At 42.7% G+C, this 18,041-nt stretch overlaps 1 protein-coding gene and 1 long non-coding RNA gene across 5 annotated transcripts; one reads left to right on the top strand and one right to left on the bottom strand.

The window, feature by feature from the left end:
* Positions 1-694: 694 nt before the first annotated feature.
* Isl1 (ISL LIM homeobox 1) lies at positions 695-13,528 on the bottom strand. Of its 2 annotated transcripts, XM_005319648.4 has the most exons (6): positions 12,721-13,288; positions 11,714-11,903; positions 8,791-9,050; positions 6,739-7,025; positions 5,397-5,564; positions 695-3,078 (listed from the first exon to the last, which is right to left on the bottom strand). In XM_005319648.4, exons 1-6 carry the CDS (start codon positions 12,746-12,748, stop codon positions 2,962-2,964), a joined length of 1,050 nt encoding a protein of 349 aa, XP_005319705.1. In that variant the 5' UTR covers positions 12,749-13,288; the 3' UTR covers positions 695-2,961. The 2 variants fall into 2 exon arrangements, with proteins under 2 accessions (XP_005319705.1, XP_077872635.1); XM_078016509.1 differs by lacking the exon at positions 5,397-5,564 and having other exon boundaries at positions 12,721-13,528.
* LOC110597595 (uncharacterized) lies at positions 13,086-17,757 on the top strand. 3 transcript variants are annotated; one of them, XR_013423684.1, is made up of 3 exons: positions 13,125-14,531; positions 16,737-16,826; positions 17,156-17,757. It is a non-coding gene; the product is annotated as an uncharacterized LOC110597595 (long non-coding RNA). The 3 variants fall into 3 exon arrangements; XR_013423686.1 differs by lacking the exon at positions 17,156-17,757 and having other exon boundaries at positions 13,125-14,319; positions 14,442-14,531; positions 16,737-16,923; XR_013423683.1 differs by lacking the exon at positions 17,156-17,757 and having other exon boundaries at positions 13,086-14,531; positions 16,737-16,923.
* The last annotated feature ends 284 nt before the right edge of the window (positions 17,758-18,041 follow it).

The raw sequence follows: 18,041 nt of genomic DNA on the forward strand, positions 1-18,041 counted from the left end.
TTGTTTTTTCCCCCCAATTTCTAGATCCTGGGAGCCCATCAGAGGCTACGGCTAGGGAAGGAGGTTCAATGGTTTCCACCTGGGGCTTGGATGATCTTTGTGAGCATGCCACGATATTTATGTCGTACCTGCCACCCTTACACAGGCTTATTAGCCATGCCGGCTTCGCGGTGAGAAAAAAAAAAAAAAGAAAACCGAAAAGGCAGACCAATAGATATATCAAACAGGAAGCTAAAAGAGTCAAGTCCGGTGACAAGAGATTAGAAGAGGGAGACAGGAGAGAAAAGAAAGAATGGGGCGGGTGGCTTTCCCCGGAGAAGATTCCTGTGAGATAAGACATAACTCTTGTTTTTCTCAACAGAGGACTACAAGCCATTATTACCGCCGGCCAAATTATTACCCCCCTGTCAAGAATTAGACACAACAATCAAAGTAATCAACGGGCATGTCTAATGCACTGTAACATTTTCAATGCAAAGTTTGTTTTCTCTCTGCCCCCACGTTAGAGCCTGTAATTAACCCGTTATGTAGAATGATGCCAAACAAAAGCCTAATTGAGGCTCCTTCCTGATTTGCGGCCGATTTGGAGAGGGTGAAAGCGACTTGAGAGCTGGGGGGCCGGGGCGCTCGCTGAGTCTCCAGCTTGGCCTCCGCCCTGATCCTTGTCAGGAACCCAACGCGCCACAACACACGATTAGGGTACGTTAGTTTTCGTATTTATTAAGAGTTGTCAGATACTGAAAAGGGCTTTGCATTCGCGCATACAAATGAATTTAGTTTTTGCAAAGAGTCAAAGTATCATTCTCACCCTGGGGTGTGGTACGGAGGTGGGGGGGCGGGCAGCATAAGGAGGGAGAACAGAATGGAGCCCACGTCCTAACTCTTAAGTCCTCAAATGGAGAAGCACGGAGAATTCCAATTTGGGCAGTGCCATTTATCTATCACTGGATTCTGCCAGACAGGAACTATTGCTAAATGAGGTCCAGTGGGAGTAGTGGGGGTTCTGTCCCAAAGAGCACAAGCACCTAACCATGGCCCATGGGGGCCCACAAAGCCCAGGACCCCGTCTCCCCTCTCCATAAAAGACGGTTCTCCAACAGAATGTCTGCAGCATTTCTCCCCTGGCCACCCTCTCTCTCCATCAGCTACCCTTTCCAGGGTTTTTGAAATTGAAGTTAGGGAGGAAGGGGTGATGGGGGTGGGTAAGGCAGTGAGGTAAGAAAATGCATACACTGACTGTGCTGAGAAAACTCTTTCCTCTCTCTGCCTGTTCCTTCTGCGCAAATAAAGCGGCATTTCTCCATTCTGCTGACAGTCACCACTAGTAAATAATGGTCATTCCTCACTGACTAGGCAGAAAGTCTCTCTCTTAGCAAGAGATTATATTTGGAAATATGGATCATTTCAACAATCCTAAGCAGGAGCCTTTGGTGTAAAGCACTTACTTTAAGAAAATAAGATAGTAACTCCAAATCAAAAACTATTTTAAGCAGGACCCTCTTGCGGGGTGTGTGGATGGATGGGGAAGGGAAGGGGGAAAAAACAGGAGGAAAAAAGGTAGGGGGAGAACAGAGGACAGCATATCATTTTCACAAAACCAGTAACATTATCACCACTGAGAGCTAAGGGCTTCTTCCAATCAACTTTGATCCAACTACTGAAATCCAAACTTGCAAACTCAACCTTAACAGCTTGCAATACAATATCACACCTACTGTATATCAGTTTACCCCAATCCAACATGCAATCCTTAATTTCAGACATTTAAAAAGCTTGCTAATAAACATATAAAAGAGGGACCCTGAATCATTGCATTTATTTATTTATCTATGCCAAACGTTTATTAGTGAAATAGTCCTGAAGATATAATTCTACATATGGCGCTTTGATTTCACATAATATTTAAGAAAAAAAGACAAAACACATAGAATTAGACATATAATTCAAAGACCACGATACAACCTTTATCTTTTTTTTTACTTCAGCAAACAAAAAAATAATGTCAAATGACATGAAAAGTGGCAAGTCTTCTGACAATAAATAATAAATTACTTTATAATTTTTGCAATGCAAGAGCAAACAAAAAAAAGTTTCCTTTTTCCTCTTTATTTCCAGAGAGAGAAAAAAAAACAGTCATTTTAACCAATAACTATACACATCTTTGGGGGTAAAGTTCTTGGACAGACACAAGTCAAACACAATCCCGAGACGCTTGTGGCAAAATAGAGGTAACCTTGTTGCAATGCTTTATAAGTTGGTTTTTAAAACTGAATTTAAAAACCTTTAAAGTCGCTTCAGACTTCTTGATAGAGGATGGATCTCAAAAAAAAAAAAAAAAAAAAAGGAGAGAGGGACAAAAGTAAAAAGGAAACCAGCTATAGGACATGCTAAGAGACCCAGGATTTCAATTAACCCCTTTTTAGTCAACTAAAAACATCGCAAACCAATGCAGCTCCACCTTCCTGAAAGGACTCTTTCCAGCCAAGGAGGCCAGTCTCTCTTCCTGATCTTTGCTGGAGCTCTTGTTTGGCAAGGCAATGACCAATATAGAAACAGCACCATTCAGATTAGGACGGACTAGAAAATTTTCTATTTCTGCTTTTTTTTTTTCTAGATGTGCAGTGAAATTAAAATGCTTTTTTTTGAGATCCTTGAATAAAAATCCTCTACGTTTTAAAAACGTCTTTTTTTTTTTCTTCAGTACTCCTAAGGTCATTGAATAGCGTATGTTGGGTTTTAGGTTTTGTTTGTTTTAATTCTAGTAAAATCCCATGATTGTCTTCACAGTGTTGCTACCATATCACCTTGTCGTTAAAACAGACTTCGTGCATTTCATGGAGCATTCGTTTCTTGATTCAGTTTTCATTGACTGGGTCGTTAAATACTTTAGTTTCGGAGTTCAACATTATAATTTCCCACTTTCTCCAACAGGGAAAAAAAATACATCTGAATGAATGTTCCTCATGCCTCAATAGGACTGGCTACCATGCTGTTAGGTGTATCTGGGAGTTGAGAGGACATCGATGCTACTTCACTGCCAGTGGAATTAGAGCCTGGTCCTCCTTCTGAAAAATTGACCTGCATGGAAGGTTGAGAAATAAATAAAGTAGGCTGTAATTGTATTCAAAGAGTAAACTCGACGTACTGTGTATGTATGTACAGATGTTTTGTAAACAGATGGACATGTAGATACATACATAATTTTAACATGCTTATAGAAAGCCTATGACGAAGAGAAGTCAAAAAGGAATCCTCTCAGTTTCCCATCTTCTTAAAGATCTGTTTTAACTCAAACTGAATTCCCAATTCCCAACATTATGTTGCATTAAATTATTTAAGAACAAATGTGTTTCCCACTGTAAAATGGTATCACAACTCTAACCATGCTTGCTCTAAATAAAATTATCCTGCTGGCAACATGTTGCCCTGGGAGCAGGCGAGTTCTCAGTCTCTAGGCATCAAAGCCTCTCTTTTTGAGTTAGAAAATCCATAACACACGCTCAGATCAAGTGACGGGAGATTCAGCGAAGGCTCCATGAACAATGATTAACTCCTTAGAGGACTCACAGTATGGGTTTTCTTCCTCTGTCCTGCTGCTTCTCTGCTTCTTGCTCTCTCTTGCATTTTTCCTCCCTCCTCCTTTGCTCCCTATTTCTCCCCCACCTCTCTTCTTTCACAGAGGAGATCCATATATTATAACATCCTCATATTATAAATATCCGGCTTTTCCTTTTAAATGAAAAAGCACTGCATTACTGTTGAAAATCTCCTTAGCTGACCACATCCTGATCCCTTCCTCAGCTTCCCCTCTACTGCTCCTACCTGACGCTAAAGTTTCAGAAGGTACAAACATCTGGCTGTCCAAAATCTGCCCTTTACCTTCTTTTGTGATTCAGGTTTTTATTCAAACAAATTATCAGATTGATAACTTTAACTTAAGCTCTTTTCTAGTTTGAGAATCTACTTACCTTCCTTCCTACTCTGTTAAACTTTTCCATTGTGAGGTCAATGGATGAACTTCTCAAATTTGCCTACCCTTTGCTTGGGGCACTTAGAGACACAGGCCTGGGGCCAACCACTTGCCTCCAGACCTTTACTCACAGTTTACACCAGGGAAGCAAATGCCCTCTGGGTAAACAGGAGGGTGGAAAAACTGTCCTCTCCTAATGCTTTATCTTTACTGCTCTAGGAAGGATCATGCTTTTAGGATAGAGCTTCATGTTCTATAAGACAGGATTTTATAGGGTTAATGACACTTTAAGAAAAAAATTATAAGCCAGATGCAGTGGCACATGTCTATAATTCCAATAACTTGGGAGGCTGAGGCAAGAGAATCACAAGTTGGAGACTAGCCTCAGTAACTTACCAAGACCCTCAGCCACCAGTGAGACTGTTTCAAAATAAAAACAAAAAGAACTGGGGATTACTTGGTGGTAAAAAGAAAAGAAAAGGATTGTTAAGTATATATAAATACCATATTACAAAGGACACATAATTAATACTTATATTTATCTTGGCCTTTCAGAGGTTAAAAAGGGGGAAATAATTATCCTTTCTGAATGTGTAAAACATATTAATGTAAAATGGGTTTCCCAGGATTAAATAAGCACTCTGATTGTTAGAGCTATGTCCCTTTTCCTATATAAATGCCACCACAGTATATGACTATATGACACTTGAATTTATATACTTAAAAAACGTTTAAGTAGTCTTTTGTATGTGCAATATAGCATTGTATAGCATTGTATATTACAATATTCCCAGAAAGGGATACAGTAACAAAAAGTGTTGATCAACTACTTGAACTAATTCAATTAATTAATAAATCTCTATACTGATAAATCTGAAAATTGTACCTAGACAGGTGCCTGCTGCTTATTGATAACAACATTGATTATGTATTATAACACTGCATATGTATTACAATCACTTTGAATTGGGCCCCGGAATATCCCATTCTCTAGATGTTGAAGAGAGAATAAACATGCTGATTGTTGATTCAAATGCCAAGGTGATCTCTAAAGTTCCTGAAAATTCTAAAAGTCTAAGGTGTTTAATTTTGCAGCCCTTATGCATCTCCTTTCACACAAGTCATCTAGTTGAGTACCTTGAAGTTAATCCCAAAAAGCATGTCTGATACAAAAAAAAAATTCAACCTATGGAATCAAATTTCCCAGTCTCATGAAAAAAAAAAAAGAGAGAGAGAGAGAAAAAGAGAGGCTTGTTTTCCTCACATTTGCCCCACTCCCTTCTCTTTACCACCATGCCTCCTCAGTCTCTCCCCAACCTGGGGTCAGGGAGTACCCTCCCCCAGAATCTTTCAGTATATGACAGTTAAACCAGAATCCCTTTTCTGTTGGGAATTTGCCCTTCTCTTTCTGTGAGCTGACACTTACCAGTTGCTGAAAAGCAGGCTGATCTATGTCACTCTGCAAGGCGAAGTCGCTCAGTACTTTCCAAGGCGGCTGGTAACTTTGCACCTCAACTGGGTTAGCCTGTAAGCCACCGTCGTGCCTCTCTGGACTGGCAGCTACCATGGGAGTTCCTGTCATCCCCTGGATATTCTGTGAATAACCCCCCCATCCCAACATGTTAATGAGCAAACTCCCTCCCTCCATTGTCTGCACAGGCTAAGCAAATATACCTGGGTATTATCTTATCTCTATGGTGGCCCTTTATTGATTCAGTTAATCTGCTGCACCTATGGATATATGCTGGAGTTCAGTTTTGTTTTTCTACTTCTGTAGTCTATATTAGGTCTACATAGACCTTTTTAAAACAAATTCTACTTTGACTGTGATTTTTCCCTTACCTTTGCAGCTGATCCCCAATTCCAACTATGGGCTTTCATGAGCCATAATTTCCCCCCTCTGCCTCAGGACATGGTGGTTTTCTGGGCAGTTTTAGTTAGTTGCAGACTTTCTCCAAGCGGTTTTCTCCTCCCAGAGCTAGCCCCCACTCCCAAGTCTTTGGATCTGGCAGCTATTGTGCTATTATGTACTAACCAACTTACAAAGTACCCTGGCCCAGTCTCGGCTGGCCTGCCAAGTTTAATGACAGCAGGTTTTATGGCATTTAAAAATAGGGCAAGCAGTAAAATGAAAGGGGGAAAAAAAGGAAAGAAAGAAACTCTTTAGCTTAACTTAACCAGGAAGCCTGCAGTGGGGTGCTGCCCTGGATAACAGTGCCAGTGGCCTGACGCCTTTGTGGAGGCCTGGGCTCTACCAAGGGTGAAGGGTGGAGGAGGAGATCACCCAGGGGGACCTCCCCAGCCTAGAAGTGCATGGGCAAGTCTCATCAAGTAGTGGGGGAGGCCCTGGAGACTGGCAACATGACTAGTCCCCAAGCCCCAGGATCTAGACTAACACCCAAGGTGTTACTCATTGTGAGAAATTGACAGTCCCCAATGCTCATTGTCACCTACCCTTGGAGGGGGCAATTGAGTCCTTCAGGTTCACATGTTGGTAAGGTTCAGAGCCTGAGCCCACCCATAGGGAGGTGAGCTCCTATCACTTTGATAAGTGCCTTTCTAATCTATCCAGTGCTCAGATCAGCACAGGCTGGGCATCAGGGTGGCCTCCCCCAGCCACTTTGATCCATACTTTGTTGGGGCTGGGGATAGGAGGGCCACCCCATTGCACTTCAGCTGGTGCAGGCTAGACTGGACACACAAAGGCTCTGCATTTCCTCCTTCCCCTTTACACTTGAGTCCCCTGCCTGGGCCCCAGGGCCACTCACAGTTTTGTCATTGGGTTGCTGCTGCTGTAGCTGCTTCATCATGATGCTCCGCTTCTTATCCTTGCACCGCTTGTTTTGAAACCAGACTCGGATCACGCGGGGGCTGAGGCCTGTCATCTCCACTAGTTGCTCCTTCATGAGTGCATCAGGCCGGGGGTTGGCAGCATAGCAGGTCCGCAAGGTGTGCAGCTGCTTCTCATTCAGCACAGTCCGCACACGGGTGGTCTTCTCTGGCTGCTTGTGGACATGGGGCCGCAGGGCTGGCTGCCGGGCAGAGATAGGCTCCGCTGCGGGGCAAGGGGCACCATGAGCACAGTCCAGGCTACTAGCTCACCAGCCAGTTAGACCAGGCCTCTCAGGACTATAAGTAGAGCTTTGGGGACAGCAGAGGTGGTGGTGAGAAATGTGCAAAGCAGAATAAAATCTCGATCCTGCTCTGTAATCTACAAGGGTTAATGCTGAGTAATACAGGTCTGAACACAGCCCTTGCTCCTGTTCATATCAACACAGCCTTAGCCAAGGAAAGGGCTGCTCAGGATGGTTCCCCCAGCTCACATCAGAGACAATATTTTAAGTGTTCTTTTTCCTCCTTCCTCCCTAATTCCCCATATCCAGAATGGGCTCTGATTACAACAAGCACCCCCACCTCCATACTGGGAGTTTCCTCTTGGGTAAAGGCCACAGAGGGTACTAGGGAAGGAAATGCAGAACATCCCAATGACAGCTAGAATGTCTGCAAAAGGAAGGTCCAGAATTCTGCTAGAAAGCCTTGGACTATAGTCCCAGAAGACAGTCCTTTTAATGGTCTTAAAAAAAAATCCCATATTTCTCCCATCTCTCCATTCCTTGGTCATTTTAGTACTGAATCAACATGGGTTGGGCAGGAAAGGAGGCCCTACCCTCAGCAAAGGAAAACTGAAACTCTATTGAGCTGCTTCCATTAGAGATAAACTACTGACTAGGAAATGATGTGCTTCCACATCCAACCCCCAATATTTTGGGCTCTTCTGTATTTCCCACCCTTGGCTTTGCCTTTATACAAGCTATTCACAAATCCCTAGAGAAAGAATTCTTAAGAGCTGCTAGTAAGGGGCCAGCTGCGGGTGGGAGGGAAGAGCTGTCTTTTCCTCACCTCTAATATATGGGAACTGATACTTTAAAACTACATGGTGTGGGGGAGGGGCAGGGGTTGCAAATCTATTCAGAACTAAAGTTAGGTACTGAAACAGTGCCTCACCAGAGTCTTGATACTGGCCAATTTTGCTCTGTTTCCACTTTCCTTTACAGGGAACTGGCCTTCTGATCTATATGGTAGAAATCCTGCACCTTCTAAGATCCCCTGGGGTCAGTCCAACACCTATGGGGTCAATTTGGAGCTACAGCAACAGGCTTGAAGATGAAATTCTCATGGAATCATATAGAATGAGAATGAATGGCTTAAAGAGTCAGGCTTCCTTTAAAATTCAATTACTGCAGATTAGCTTGTTGACAGTTTTAAATTACAGCTCTGCACAGTGGCCTGCAGTTATTAAGACCTTCACTTTTCTGGGCCAATTCTCCTACAAAATGATAAAATAAAATCTAAAAATGTTTTAGAGTGGGGAGTAATTCTCAAGGAAAAATATATTTGGTAGGATAAATGACTTAGGGCCATCTAAGCGTCCTTCATTGAGCTAAAGGAAGCTCCTGGAATCTAGAACTCCACCCCTTTAATTAGGCAGCTCAGAGAATACCTGGCGGGGAGCTGAAGCCCTTTTCAGAAAGCTATGGTTTGGAAGCCAAGGTAAGCTGACAGTACTGTTTGGGCTTGTGTATACATGTGAGCACAAGCGGTATTGTGTGTACCCATATATAGACACACAGACTTGTAGGTGTGGTTGCGGCGTCAAGGCAGACAGTGTGTGCATTGAACCTTGCTGCAAAAGAGCAGAACACATATAACACTTCATTTAACTGCAGGTCTGATGTCGCGATCACCCTGTGGCTACCAGGGTTGCTACATCCAGTGCCTCTGCCTCCCCAAGCTGGGTCTGACTCAGGGCGGAGGAGTACCTGCCATTTGCAGCGGCCGTGCTGGATGCAAGGGACTGAGAGGGTCGCCGGCACCCAAGCTGGCTCTCTCCACCACATCGTGGTCCGCGCGGCAGAAGAGCCCATCTTCCCGCAGCGCAAACTCGTCCCCGGGAATGAGCTGGCGGCTGCAGGCCACGCAGCGGAAACACTCGATGTGGTACACCTTGGAGCGGGCGCGCATCACGAAGTCGTTCTTACTGAAGCCGATGCTGCACTTGGCGCATTTGATTCCGTACAACCTGCGTAGGGGTCCAGCCGGGGACAGGAGACAAGCACAAGGAGAGGGGGTCACTTCAGGCAGGTACTGCCCTGGCCCAAGATCTTCAGTGATCCCAGCTGTAAGCCCCCGAGATGCCCAGAAAAAAAATCAGTTTACCGAACAGAAGCAAGGAAACGGGAGGATAGAAATGAAACCTTTCTCTCCATTCCCTCCATCTCTTTCCTTCTCCTTCTTCCTCTCCTTTTTCCTTTCCCTTTTTATCTCAGTTGGTACCTCTTAGTTCAGAATACTCCACCCCAAACAAGGGAAATTCATTCATGGATTCAAAACCTTTGTCGCTGTTCTTGCGACCAGTCCCAAGGTTCTCCTTGTAGATCTTAGCGGGAAGGAATTCAGGGGTACTCTGGTGACCAGTACTCCTCCACTTTTGTTTTCTTATTTCTCAATTTTAGTGGCTAGAAATATTTCTGATATTGCAACAAAAAAGGGGACCGGGGAATGGGATTGCCACTGCACTTCATATGTGCACACATACAAATACACACAGAGAATAACAAAATGAAACCTCTGGGGGTTTCCAGGTCCCCTCTTTTAAGGCTAGTACATTCAAATCTTTATCCCACCAAAGATTTTCCATAGGTAACAACAATGTTATTGAAAAGTTCCCTCTCCATTCTTTCTTTTATTATTATATTAAAAATCTGCATCTCCTCTCTCTTTTTCAAGTTGTGGAAGCATCTACATCTATTTCAGTTTCCTTGAAAGCCATGACCAGTCTAAAAAAAATAGGAAAGACTCACTTCTGAGGTCTTCCTCATTGCTTTCTTTTCCTTACCAAGGGACAATCCTTATAGGTTCTACCTAAGGTTGCACTGCCTGGCCCTCTTAGTGACTATCAGAATAACAGAAGCCCAGCCGTTCCTTCAGAGAGAATGAAAGAAAGAGAAAAAGATGCACACAAAGCATGGGGAGATTTTGAAAAATTTGAAATCCAAATGGTCTGTCTGCTTTGTTTTTACAACTGCAGTATTTCCAAGGGCAAGTGCACACACACACAAACACAGAGTTACAGAGTGGAGGAAAGTAAAAGAGCAATTGGGTTCTTCTACAATTGTATGTATCCAGAATTAGGAACGTGCAGGTCTGTGCAATTGAGCAAAACAGTATCTCCATAGGAGTAAAGATGTTCTTGGAGATGTCAAGTAACTCTCCAGAATCTTGAGTTTACATGCCAATCGAAGAAGAAAGAAAGACAAAAAAGGGGAAAGAAAAAAGAAAACAGCTCATTTGTTAAAGGTTAGAGGTAGATTCAAAAGTTTTCCTCCCTCCGCCTACCCAATGTGAGATCTTCCATTTTATAGGATGAGGACTTTGCCTATGACCAAACAATTTAGAAAATCCCTCCCCCTTCCTGTACCCCACTTCCCCTACTTCCTCCCACTATCCCCCTAAGTATTAAAAAAACCTCCCTTCGTGTACAGTTCAATTTTATCTATCAAAATTATACTCTCTGCTTCACAATTTTAAAAAGGAGAAAAAATATTGGATATTATGTGAACAGAAGAAAATTGTGATTGTGTATTAAATCTTAATTAAACTTCAACAAAAGTTCTCAAGCTCCAAAACCCTCCAACTTACAAAATCTAATTATGTGTTAATAGCAACTGGAGAATTTTTTAAAATACCACTTAACATAATAGCAATGATAATCTCTTCTGTTTGTTATTAAAATTAATACAGTTTTCTTAGAAATTGTACTGGTTTCCTAAGGGAGAAAACAAAGTTTCTGACATCTACACAGGTCCAAGAAAACTTGAGACTAGCAAAGCCCCATGTAGAGTAAACTGAAAGAACAATAACAACAACAAAATCAAACTCAGAAAGTTCCTATGTAGTTGCAGTTGTGTCAGTATGGGCAAATCACTAATTTTATCACTTACTAGATTTTAATGTGAGAAAGGAAGCTGTTCAATTATCTAAATATACCAATTGTTCCTAGACAGATGATGGGCAATTTGATCTGCTCTGTCTAATTCATCAGCTCAGATAAGATAAGAAAGAAAAGACAGTCAAATGTCACCAAAGGGTTAATATTTAAAAAGATTAAATTTCCGGTGTTTTTGCAAGGAATATTTCAGTTGGTTTTGAAATTTTCCAGGAAAGAATTCTTACCCTAAAAGTAAAAGGGGCAATATGTCTACTTGCTCTTTCAAAATTCATCTCCAAACATGCTTCAAACTTTTATCTATTTCAGTGACACCTCCAGTGAATTTTTAAGTTACTAATAAAACAGGAGTAAAGTAAACAAATAACACTGTTTTATACAGTGAAAATCAACCATATTTTAAAGTTTAGAAACTCAAACTTATCAATCTTTAAAGTTTTTATTTGTTTTGGAAGGGGAAGACAAAAGGAGGAAATAATTTGAGCATCACAAATTCCAAGAGTAATTTACTTAATACCACACAATTTATGACACCACTGTGAAGGGCTTTATCCCCCCTAAAAAGTGAAATGAAGAGCGTATCTTAAATTTTTAAAATACACTTGGACAACTTTTGCATGCTACACTCCATTAAGGCAAACTTCCCCAAAAGACAAAGCCATACCAAACAACACAAACAAGAAATGGGGAGAGACAGAGAAATCTCACACAATTAAGAAAGAAGGATAATGGCATACCTGATATAATCTCTTTTACAGTAGGTTTTCCCATCCCTAACAAAGCACGTACAGCTCTCGTCCAAATACTGATTACACTCTGCACATTTCAAACATGCCGCATGCCATTCCAAATCCGGAGAAACCCTCAGAATATACTGATCGTGAATTTGATTGCCGCAACCAACACATAGGGAAATCAGACGTTTTTCTGAAATGAAAATAAATACATGATTGACTAACCGTTTACTTCCTACAGAGATAAACACACTTTTAGTGTCGTTCTCTTATAGGGCGTACTCTGGGAGGTTTTTTCTCCCCCCCCACCCCTTTTTAAGAGTATTGCACTTTGGGATGGTAATTGAAGTGTGCCATCAAAATCTTGACTCGTTTTTTAAAAGGAGGTGGAATATATGTAAAATGCAGATTTGAATAGTCTACATTTGTAAGCCTAGCACGCAATCAAACCCGCTCATTTTGTATTTTCCCCCTCCTACCTCTTTGCTATAATCATTGGGAAAGATTATGGATAAGTCAAGTCAAAGAAAAGGTTTTGACTAGAAGCGTTAAGTGAACGCAGGGATGTCTATATTTTCCATGAAGCACGCTCTTAAACAGCACATAGGACTGGATATTGTTAGCAATAGCAGACATCAATACAGTTGTCACTCGTTCTCTTTTGCAAGTCTAATGCTAATTCGTATCTCCGGAATATTGTATGTGCGGCAGACCTTTGCAACATAATAACCTTCTCCTAGAGCTCAGAATTCCAAAGGAGGAAATCATCGCTTAGCACCAGAAGACTAGGCTTTGGGAGGAGGGCACACAGAATTCAAACACAAGGTACAATCAGTTTCCCGAAGATCAGAACCAACAGCAAGCATGCAGGCGGCAACAAGAAAAAAGCCACCTTTTCTTTCTCTCCAGGCAATGACTTCAACTCCGAAGAGCCCTTTGCACCCGTGCCTAAGAGATACCCCCGCATAAGAACAGCAAACCGAGCCCCACAAGGTAAAATAGCCTCTTACTTTTTGGTGGATCTCCCATGTCTCCCATATCTGTGAGAGGGAGTAATGTCCACAGTGAAATGGTGGTTGTACAGTTGGTGAACAGCCCACAGAGAGGATGCTGGAGCTGTGGCTAAGTGGGAAATAGTGGCCCCTGGGGTTGCCAAAGCTGAGAGAGCCGCTGCCCGGCTGCGCCGCGCCCTCGCAGATCCGGGAGTCCACTTTAAGCCCGCGGAGTTGGCGAAGCAGAGGCGCTGCGGCGGCGGCGGACTCGGCGCGGCTCGGGCACCTCTCTTCCTTATCTCTTACTCAAACTTCTCTGCTCCAACTCAGCTCCATCGCCATTGGTCTGACGCAGCGCGCGGGGACGTCAGGCGAGCGCCGCGCCCATTGGCTGCGGGGCGCGCGGCGCAGCTGTTCTGATTATCATATTTCAGCCTTGCCACTGCCGAGTGCCACTGACCGCTCGGCGAGCCCGCGGGAGAGGATTAGGGCTCCCGAGGCAACTTGCTCCGGGCTCAGGCTGTTCTCCCCCGATGCTCAGGCTGCCTGGCTGCTCGGCTGCTCTGGCTTTTGGCCTCCCTTTCCTCCTCCTCCTCCTCCTCCTGCCCCTCCCTGCTCCTTCCCGGCTGCTCCGCCTGCGCGCTCGCCTCCCGTCGCGCTGCTCCTCCGCCCTGCGCTCCTGGGGTCCCCACAGTCAGCTGGCTGCGTTGAGCGCGGGGCTCACTTTTCTGCCGCCGGTGGCGAGTGGCTGGTGGGTAGGTCTTCGTGTTGACGAAGTCCCTCCTGGGCTCTAGGAAAAGGGGGAACTTGGAACAGTCTGTTTAGCTTGGTTGGTCCCACGCTGCAGCGCACAGCCCAGGGCCTGGCGCGTCTTTACTGCCTGAACTCCCGAACTGGCTGCCCAAGGCTTGCTAGGGAAAGAAGAAGAGGGAATGGGTGCTTAGACCCAGAGGAATTGCTCGCTGACTGCTACCCCGTTACCTCATCACCCCGACCTCAGAACTCCAAAAACGTGGGGTGGGAGGAAAGGGGCTCTTCTGGCCATAGCGGACAATCAGGTTGGAAACGCACAGGTAAAACCAAGTTGACTCCGCGGACTGCCTCTCTCCTTTTGACCCGCGAAGTCTGCTTTTCAGTTTAACTCTAGGACTAAAGTGTGTACTAATCCGAAGCCAACGAGTGAAATGTTCTTCTGGTAGGCTGAAGTAAAGCGGTTATATAATGTCCAGTTTCTCTCTGGTGATCTCTTGCCCTCTGTTTTTAAGCAGACTCGCGCAATTAGCTAGTCCTGCTTTGATAATTATAAAGACAATTCTCCGTACATTTCTAGAGACTTAAAAAACTGTACTAGTCTAAGAGCTCCAGTAGGAAGGAGTCTCTTACAGAAAAACAGTGAAATGCCCATTTCACTGCACTAAGAGTGGATATAATATTTTTCTCTCCGGAAACTACCTGGAGAGAGAGAAGACTGTTGGCTGCATCTCGCCGGTAACTTTTCTCAATAATTTTTTACATGCTCCCATCATCTCTTACAGTTTCCCAAAGACAAAGTCACAGGAAGGCCACGAAGAACTCCCACATTTCCAAAACTTATAAACCGCCATCCCTTATTTAGCGGTACTTTGAATTTTATCTTTAAAAGCCTGCATCATGAGCCGTCAAAGGCTTAATTTCGGTATCTTGAGGCGGCGAGAAGATTCTGTGGGTTAGGAAACTCCTTTCTTTGTATCTTTCACCAGATCTAACCCTTGATAAGACCTGTGAGCTCTCGGATGGCCTCAGTGGCTGGGTTTGAATGGATATGCCTCTACAAAAAGCAGCTAAAATGCGTGAGTTCCCTCCTGATATAGCTGGGACTTTACCAAGAACTGATAATAATATTATTGTCTTATTTATTTTGTTTTCTCTCAAAAAAAGATTTCAAATTTGAGACTTTCTTTTCCATTCTTAGTATGTTAAAAATGACTGGAGTGCGTGTGTGGAATTGAAAGTCAGATTGACATAGGTTGATAAAATTTACCAGTTGTGTTTTGTTTTGTTTTAATCCATGTTTCTAGTCTCTGGTGTATGCATGGAGCCCTTTGTCAAGCTGGTTCTGTAAAGCTGATGGTAGTAATCACTACACTAAGCAAGCCTTCCCAGTATACGGGCGGGCATGTTTCCCTTACAGATAACCAAATTGACCCTAGTAAAAAAGATACCACCATAACACCAGAAAGTAAATAGAAGACTTGAAACAATCATATTCCCTCCTGCCATGTTTATAACATGGAATTAAACACCAGAAACACCCTGGTGAGTTATATTTGAGACCCACAAAACACCTTTACTGCCCACCCTCCTTTCTACACACACACACACACACACAGAGAGAGAGTTGTATTTTAACTCCTTAAACCCATAAGCAATCACAAAGAAATATTGCTGATGATAGCAATTCTAAGTAGAAAATCTGGCATGTGGCTCTGATGAAATCCTGCAGCAATAAGCAGTTTCACTATAATGGTGAAGACAACAGGTTTTCTTTTGCTTAGCCCAAACCATTATTGTCAACCATTATTTTCTTAGTTCCTAAATTAACAGAAGCAAGGATCCATGCATAAGATACTCTCTTCGATGGGACCCAATAATTATGTTGTTCCATGATGAATACGCTCTGGAGATCTATGTGTTTGATAGTACATTTTGCATTAAAATCAAAATTCGGTTGGCAGCATTATTTCACTTTACCTGAAAGTCCTAATGTGATCAGATCCGCATTTCCTTAGTTAATTGCTACATGTAGATTTAGCATACTAAATATATCTGTGAAAATTTTAATGTTTATTAAAATACATAAAACTGATTACATAAAAGTATGATTAGCAATATTTTTCCAGAGTACTTGATCACAGGAGCGACCTCTTGTGTTCAAAGGGGAGATGAGACACTCTCCTGTGGTAATTGGACTCACTTTGACCTTTGTATATCCTGTTAGGTCAAAAATATATCTTTCAAAACATCAGTGGTGTGAATTTCTGGTTTGATCTCCTCTACTGACAAGAGGAAAAGAAGAATAAGTATTTGTGGAGTTTAGTACCAATCACTCCAGGCTGACCCAATGTACCTTATAGTGTCTGGTCTGAATACAACAGAGATGCTGAGAATATGCTCCTCTTGAGTCTGTAGCATTTGCCCACATGCACTTTTACACACCTTCCAAAATGCAGCTGTTACATCCAAGCTTCTAGTGAGCTGTTATGCCTGTTTTTGTGAGCTGTTACTTTCTTCCTCTGCTCTAATTAAAATTAAACATTCTAGATCAGACAATGCCAGATGTGGATTCCTGAACAAACATCATGAAGTCAAGTTACTTTCCAAAATATTTTAAAAGGTTTTAATTGCACTTGAAAAGTAAAGTTATACATTTAGAATTTACTTCTTTCTACCAACTTCTGGCAGATATAAGTGAATTGAAAGTTGTTTTTTTCAGAAATTATGTACTGCGAGAAAGCTTTTTCCTTCCCACCTAAGAAAGACTGGCCCCTAAGAGGGGCTTCGATTAGTTTACTTGATCTATGAATATGGTTGGCAGTTTTTCCCCCCCCTCAGGGAGATGTTGCTCTGTTTAGTCCATACCAGAACTAGATTTGAAAGAGTAGAACAATTAGGCTGCTAGTTTCAATGATTGAGGTATTCAGATGAAAATATATAACTGAAGGACTTTTATATTCTGGTTTTCCACAAATAATTTATTTGGGGTTCAAAATGAAATGTGAACAAATTTATTGAGCTCCAAAAATAGGTATAAAATATAGACACACACACACGTGTGTATGTGTGTGTGTGTGTGTGTGTGTGTGTGTAACATTTCTCCTTTTCAGTTTTTTCTGTCTCTAATCATGTAAAATAAGGCTATATAGACTGTTGGTATCTTTAATCACCTCCAAGGGTGAGATAAAATTATATGCACTTAAACAGAGTTGGGATTTAACCATTTGTATTCCATGGAGAACAGGATATGGGTGTTTAGAGCTAATTTGCCTCTCTTCCAGTTGTTGTTGGTGGCTTAATGAGAATGGATCAAGAGAATCAGTGCTCTAATTTCAGAGAAAGAGAAGGAATCTCCCTCCATGTACCAAGGGGTATGAAATTATTCTTTTCTTTCCATCGTTTTTTGTACTCTAAAAAAATAAAAAAAACTAAGCAGTGATAATAAAGGCAGCTGTTAACAATAACAAACTTTTAGTCGTGATTCTTATTTTTATCTCCTAGGACTCCTGCTTCGAATGTGGTTTTGTTTCGTGTCAATTGCTTTATTAACCACATAAAACAATCTGGGTGAATTAGCAAAATTTTCTTACGTGCGGAGAGCTTCTTAGCCACGAGTTAAGGCAATTGTTTGGATCACCAGCGTTCCTAGTTTTTTTTGCTTGTTTGTTTATTTGTCTGTTTGTTTTTGTTTTACTGGCAGATGACAGCCTGCAAGGCAGCGTTCCCGTGCGGTTCGTTGCTTGGTTCTCAGCCTAGATAGCATTGCATGCTCTGGGCAGCGACGACGAAGCCACAAACCTTAGGTCAGTCCGGAACATGCAAGGGTCCACAGCTCCTTCCCGGAAGGAGTTTGGTCAAGCGAGGACAGCAGTTTGCTTCCACCCTTTCGTATTGTGCTTCTGGAAATATTTATTATGACTTCACAAAATCCGCTGAAACCCTTTTCAAATGAAACTCTCCCTGCCCCTCTTCTCCTGAACTAAAACTTCAGGAGCAGACGGTTGTTAACTAAGATCTGAGCGGAGCCCAGGTTGGAACAAGAGTGCAGTGTGCTGACTGAGAGGTCTGACCCAAGGATCATAGAACCCTATATTTAGCAAACCTTTCGTTAAATGAATCGGATTCTCGTGGAGGTATTTGGAGTCGAGAGAGGCAAGGATGCTTTATTTTTCTCCTATGTCCTGAGCGGTTCGGCTGAAATTTATCAGATCTGCGTTAAATCTAGCAAAACACTCACTGTTTCTCCCGAGCTCGTGAAATCCTGAGCAATTAAACTCAGTCTAGTTCATCAAATCAATCAAATCGAGTTGATTATTCTTTCCAAAAGAAGGGACCCTTTCCCCCCAGTGCAGCCTTATCTAAGGGGCAGCTCTGAATTTAATGCCAAGGGATTGTTTCTCTGGCTGGCGGGAGGTTTTTCCCTGATGATGAACGGGGGAGGGGAGACGAAGGTACCTTGGAGGAGGTCAAGAGGGGGAGGAGGAGGAGCAGCAGAAAATTACCAGCCACGCGAAGGAGGGAGCAGGAAGCCCGGAAATCTACCAGGATGCCTCAAGAACATTCCCTAAGTCTTTCAGAATCAGCGC

The sequence above is a fragment of the Ictidomys tridecemlineatus genome, chromosome 1 (assembly GCF_052094955.1).
Source record: "Ictidomys tridecemlineatus isolate mIctTri1 chromosome 1, mIctTri1.hap1, whole genome shotgun sequence".
Classification (NCBI taxonomy): Eukaryota; Metazoa; Chordata; class Mammalia; order Rodentia; family Sciuridae; genus Ictidomys; species Ictidomys tridecemlineatus.

Excerpts from the sequence above, each read along its gene's own strand:
- Isl1 (XM_005319648.4), bottom strand. The coding sequence starts at position 12,748 with ATGGGAGACATGGGAGATCCACCAAAAA. Across the intron at positions 7,026-8,790 it reads ACGGCCGCTGCAAATGGCAG|CGGAGCCTATCTCTGCCCGG; the intron begins GTACTCCTCCGC and ends CTTGCCCCGCAG. Across the intron at positions 5,565-6,738 it reads AGCAACCCAATGACAAAACT|AATATCCAGGGGATGACAGG; the intron begins GTGAGTGGCCCT and ends GGTTATTCACAG.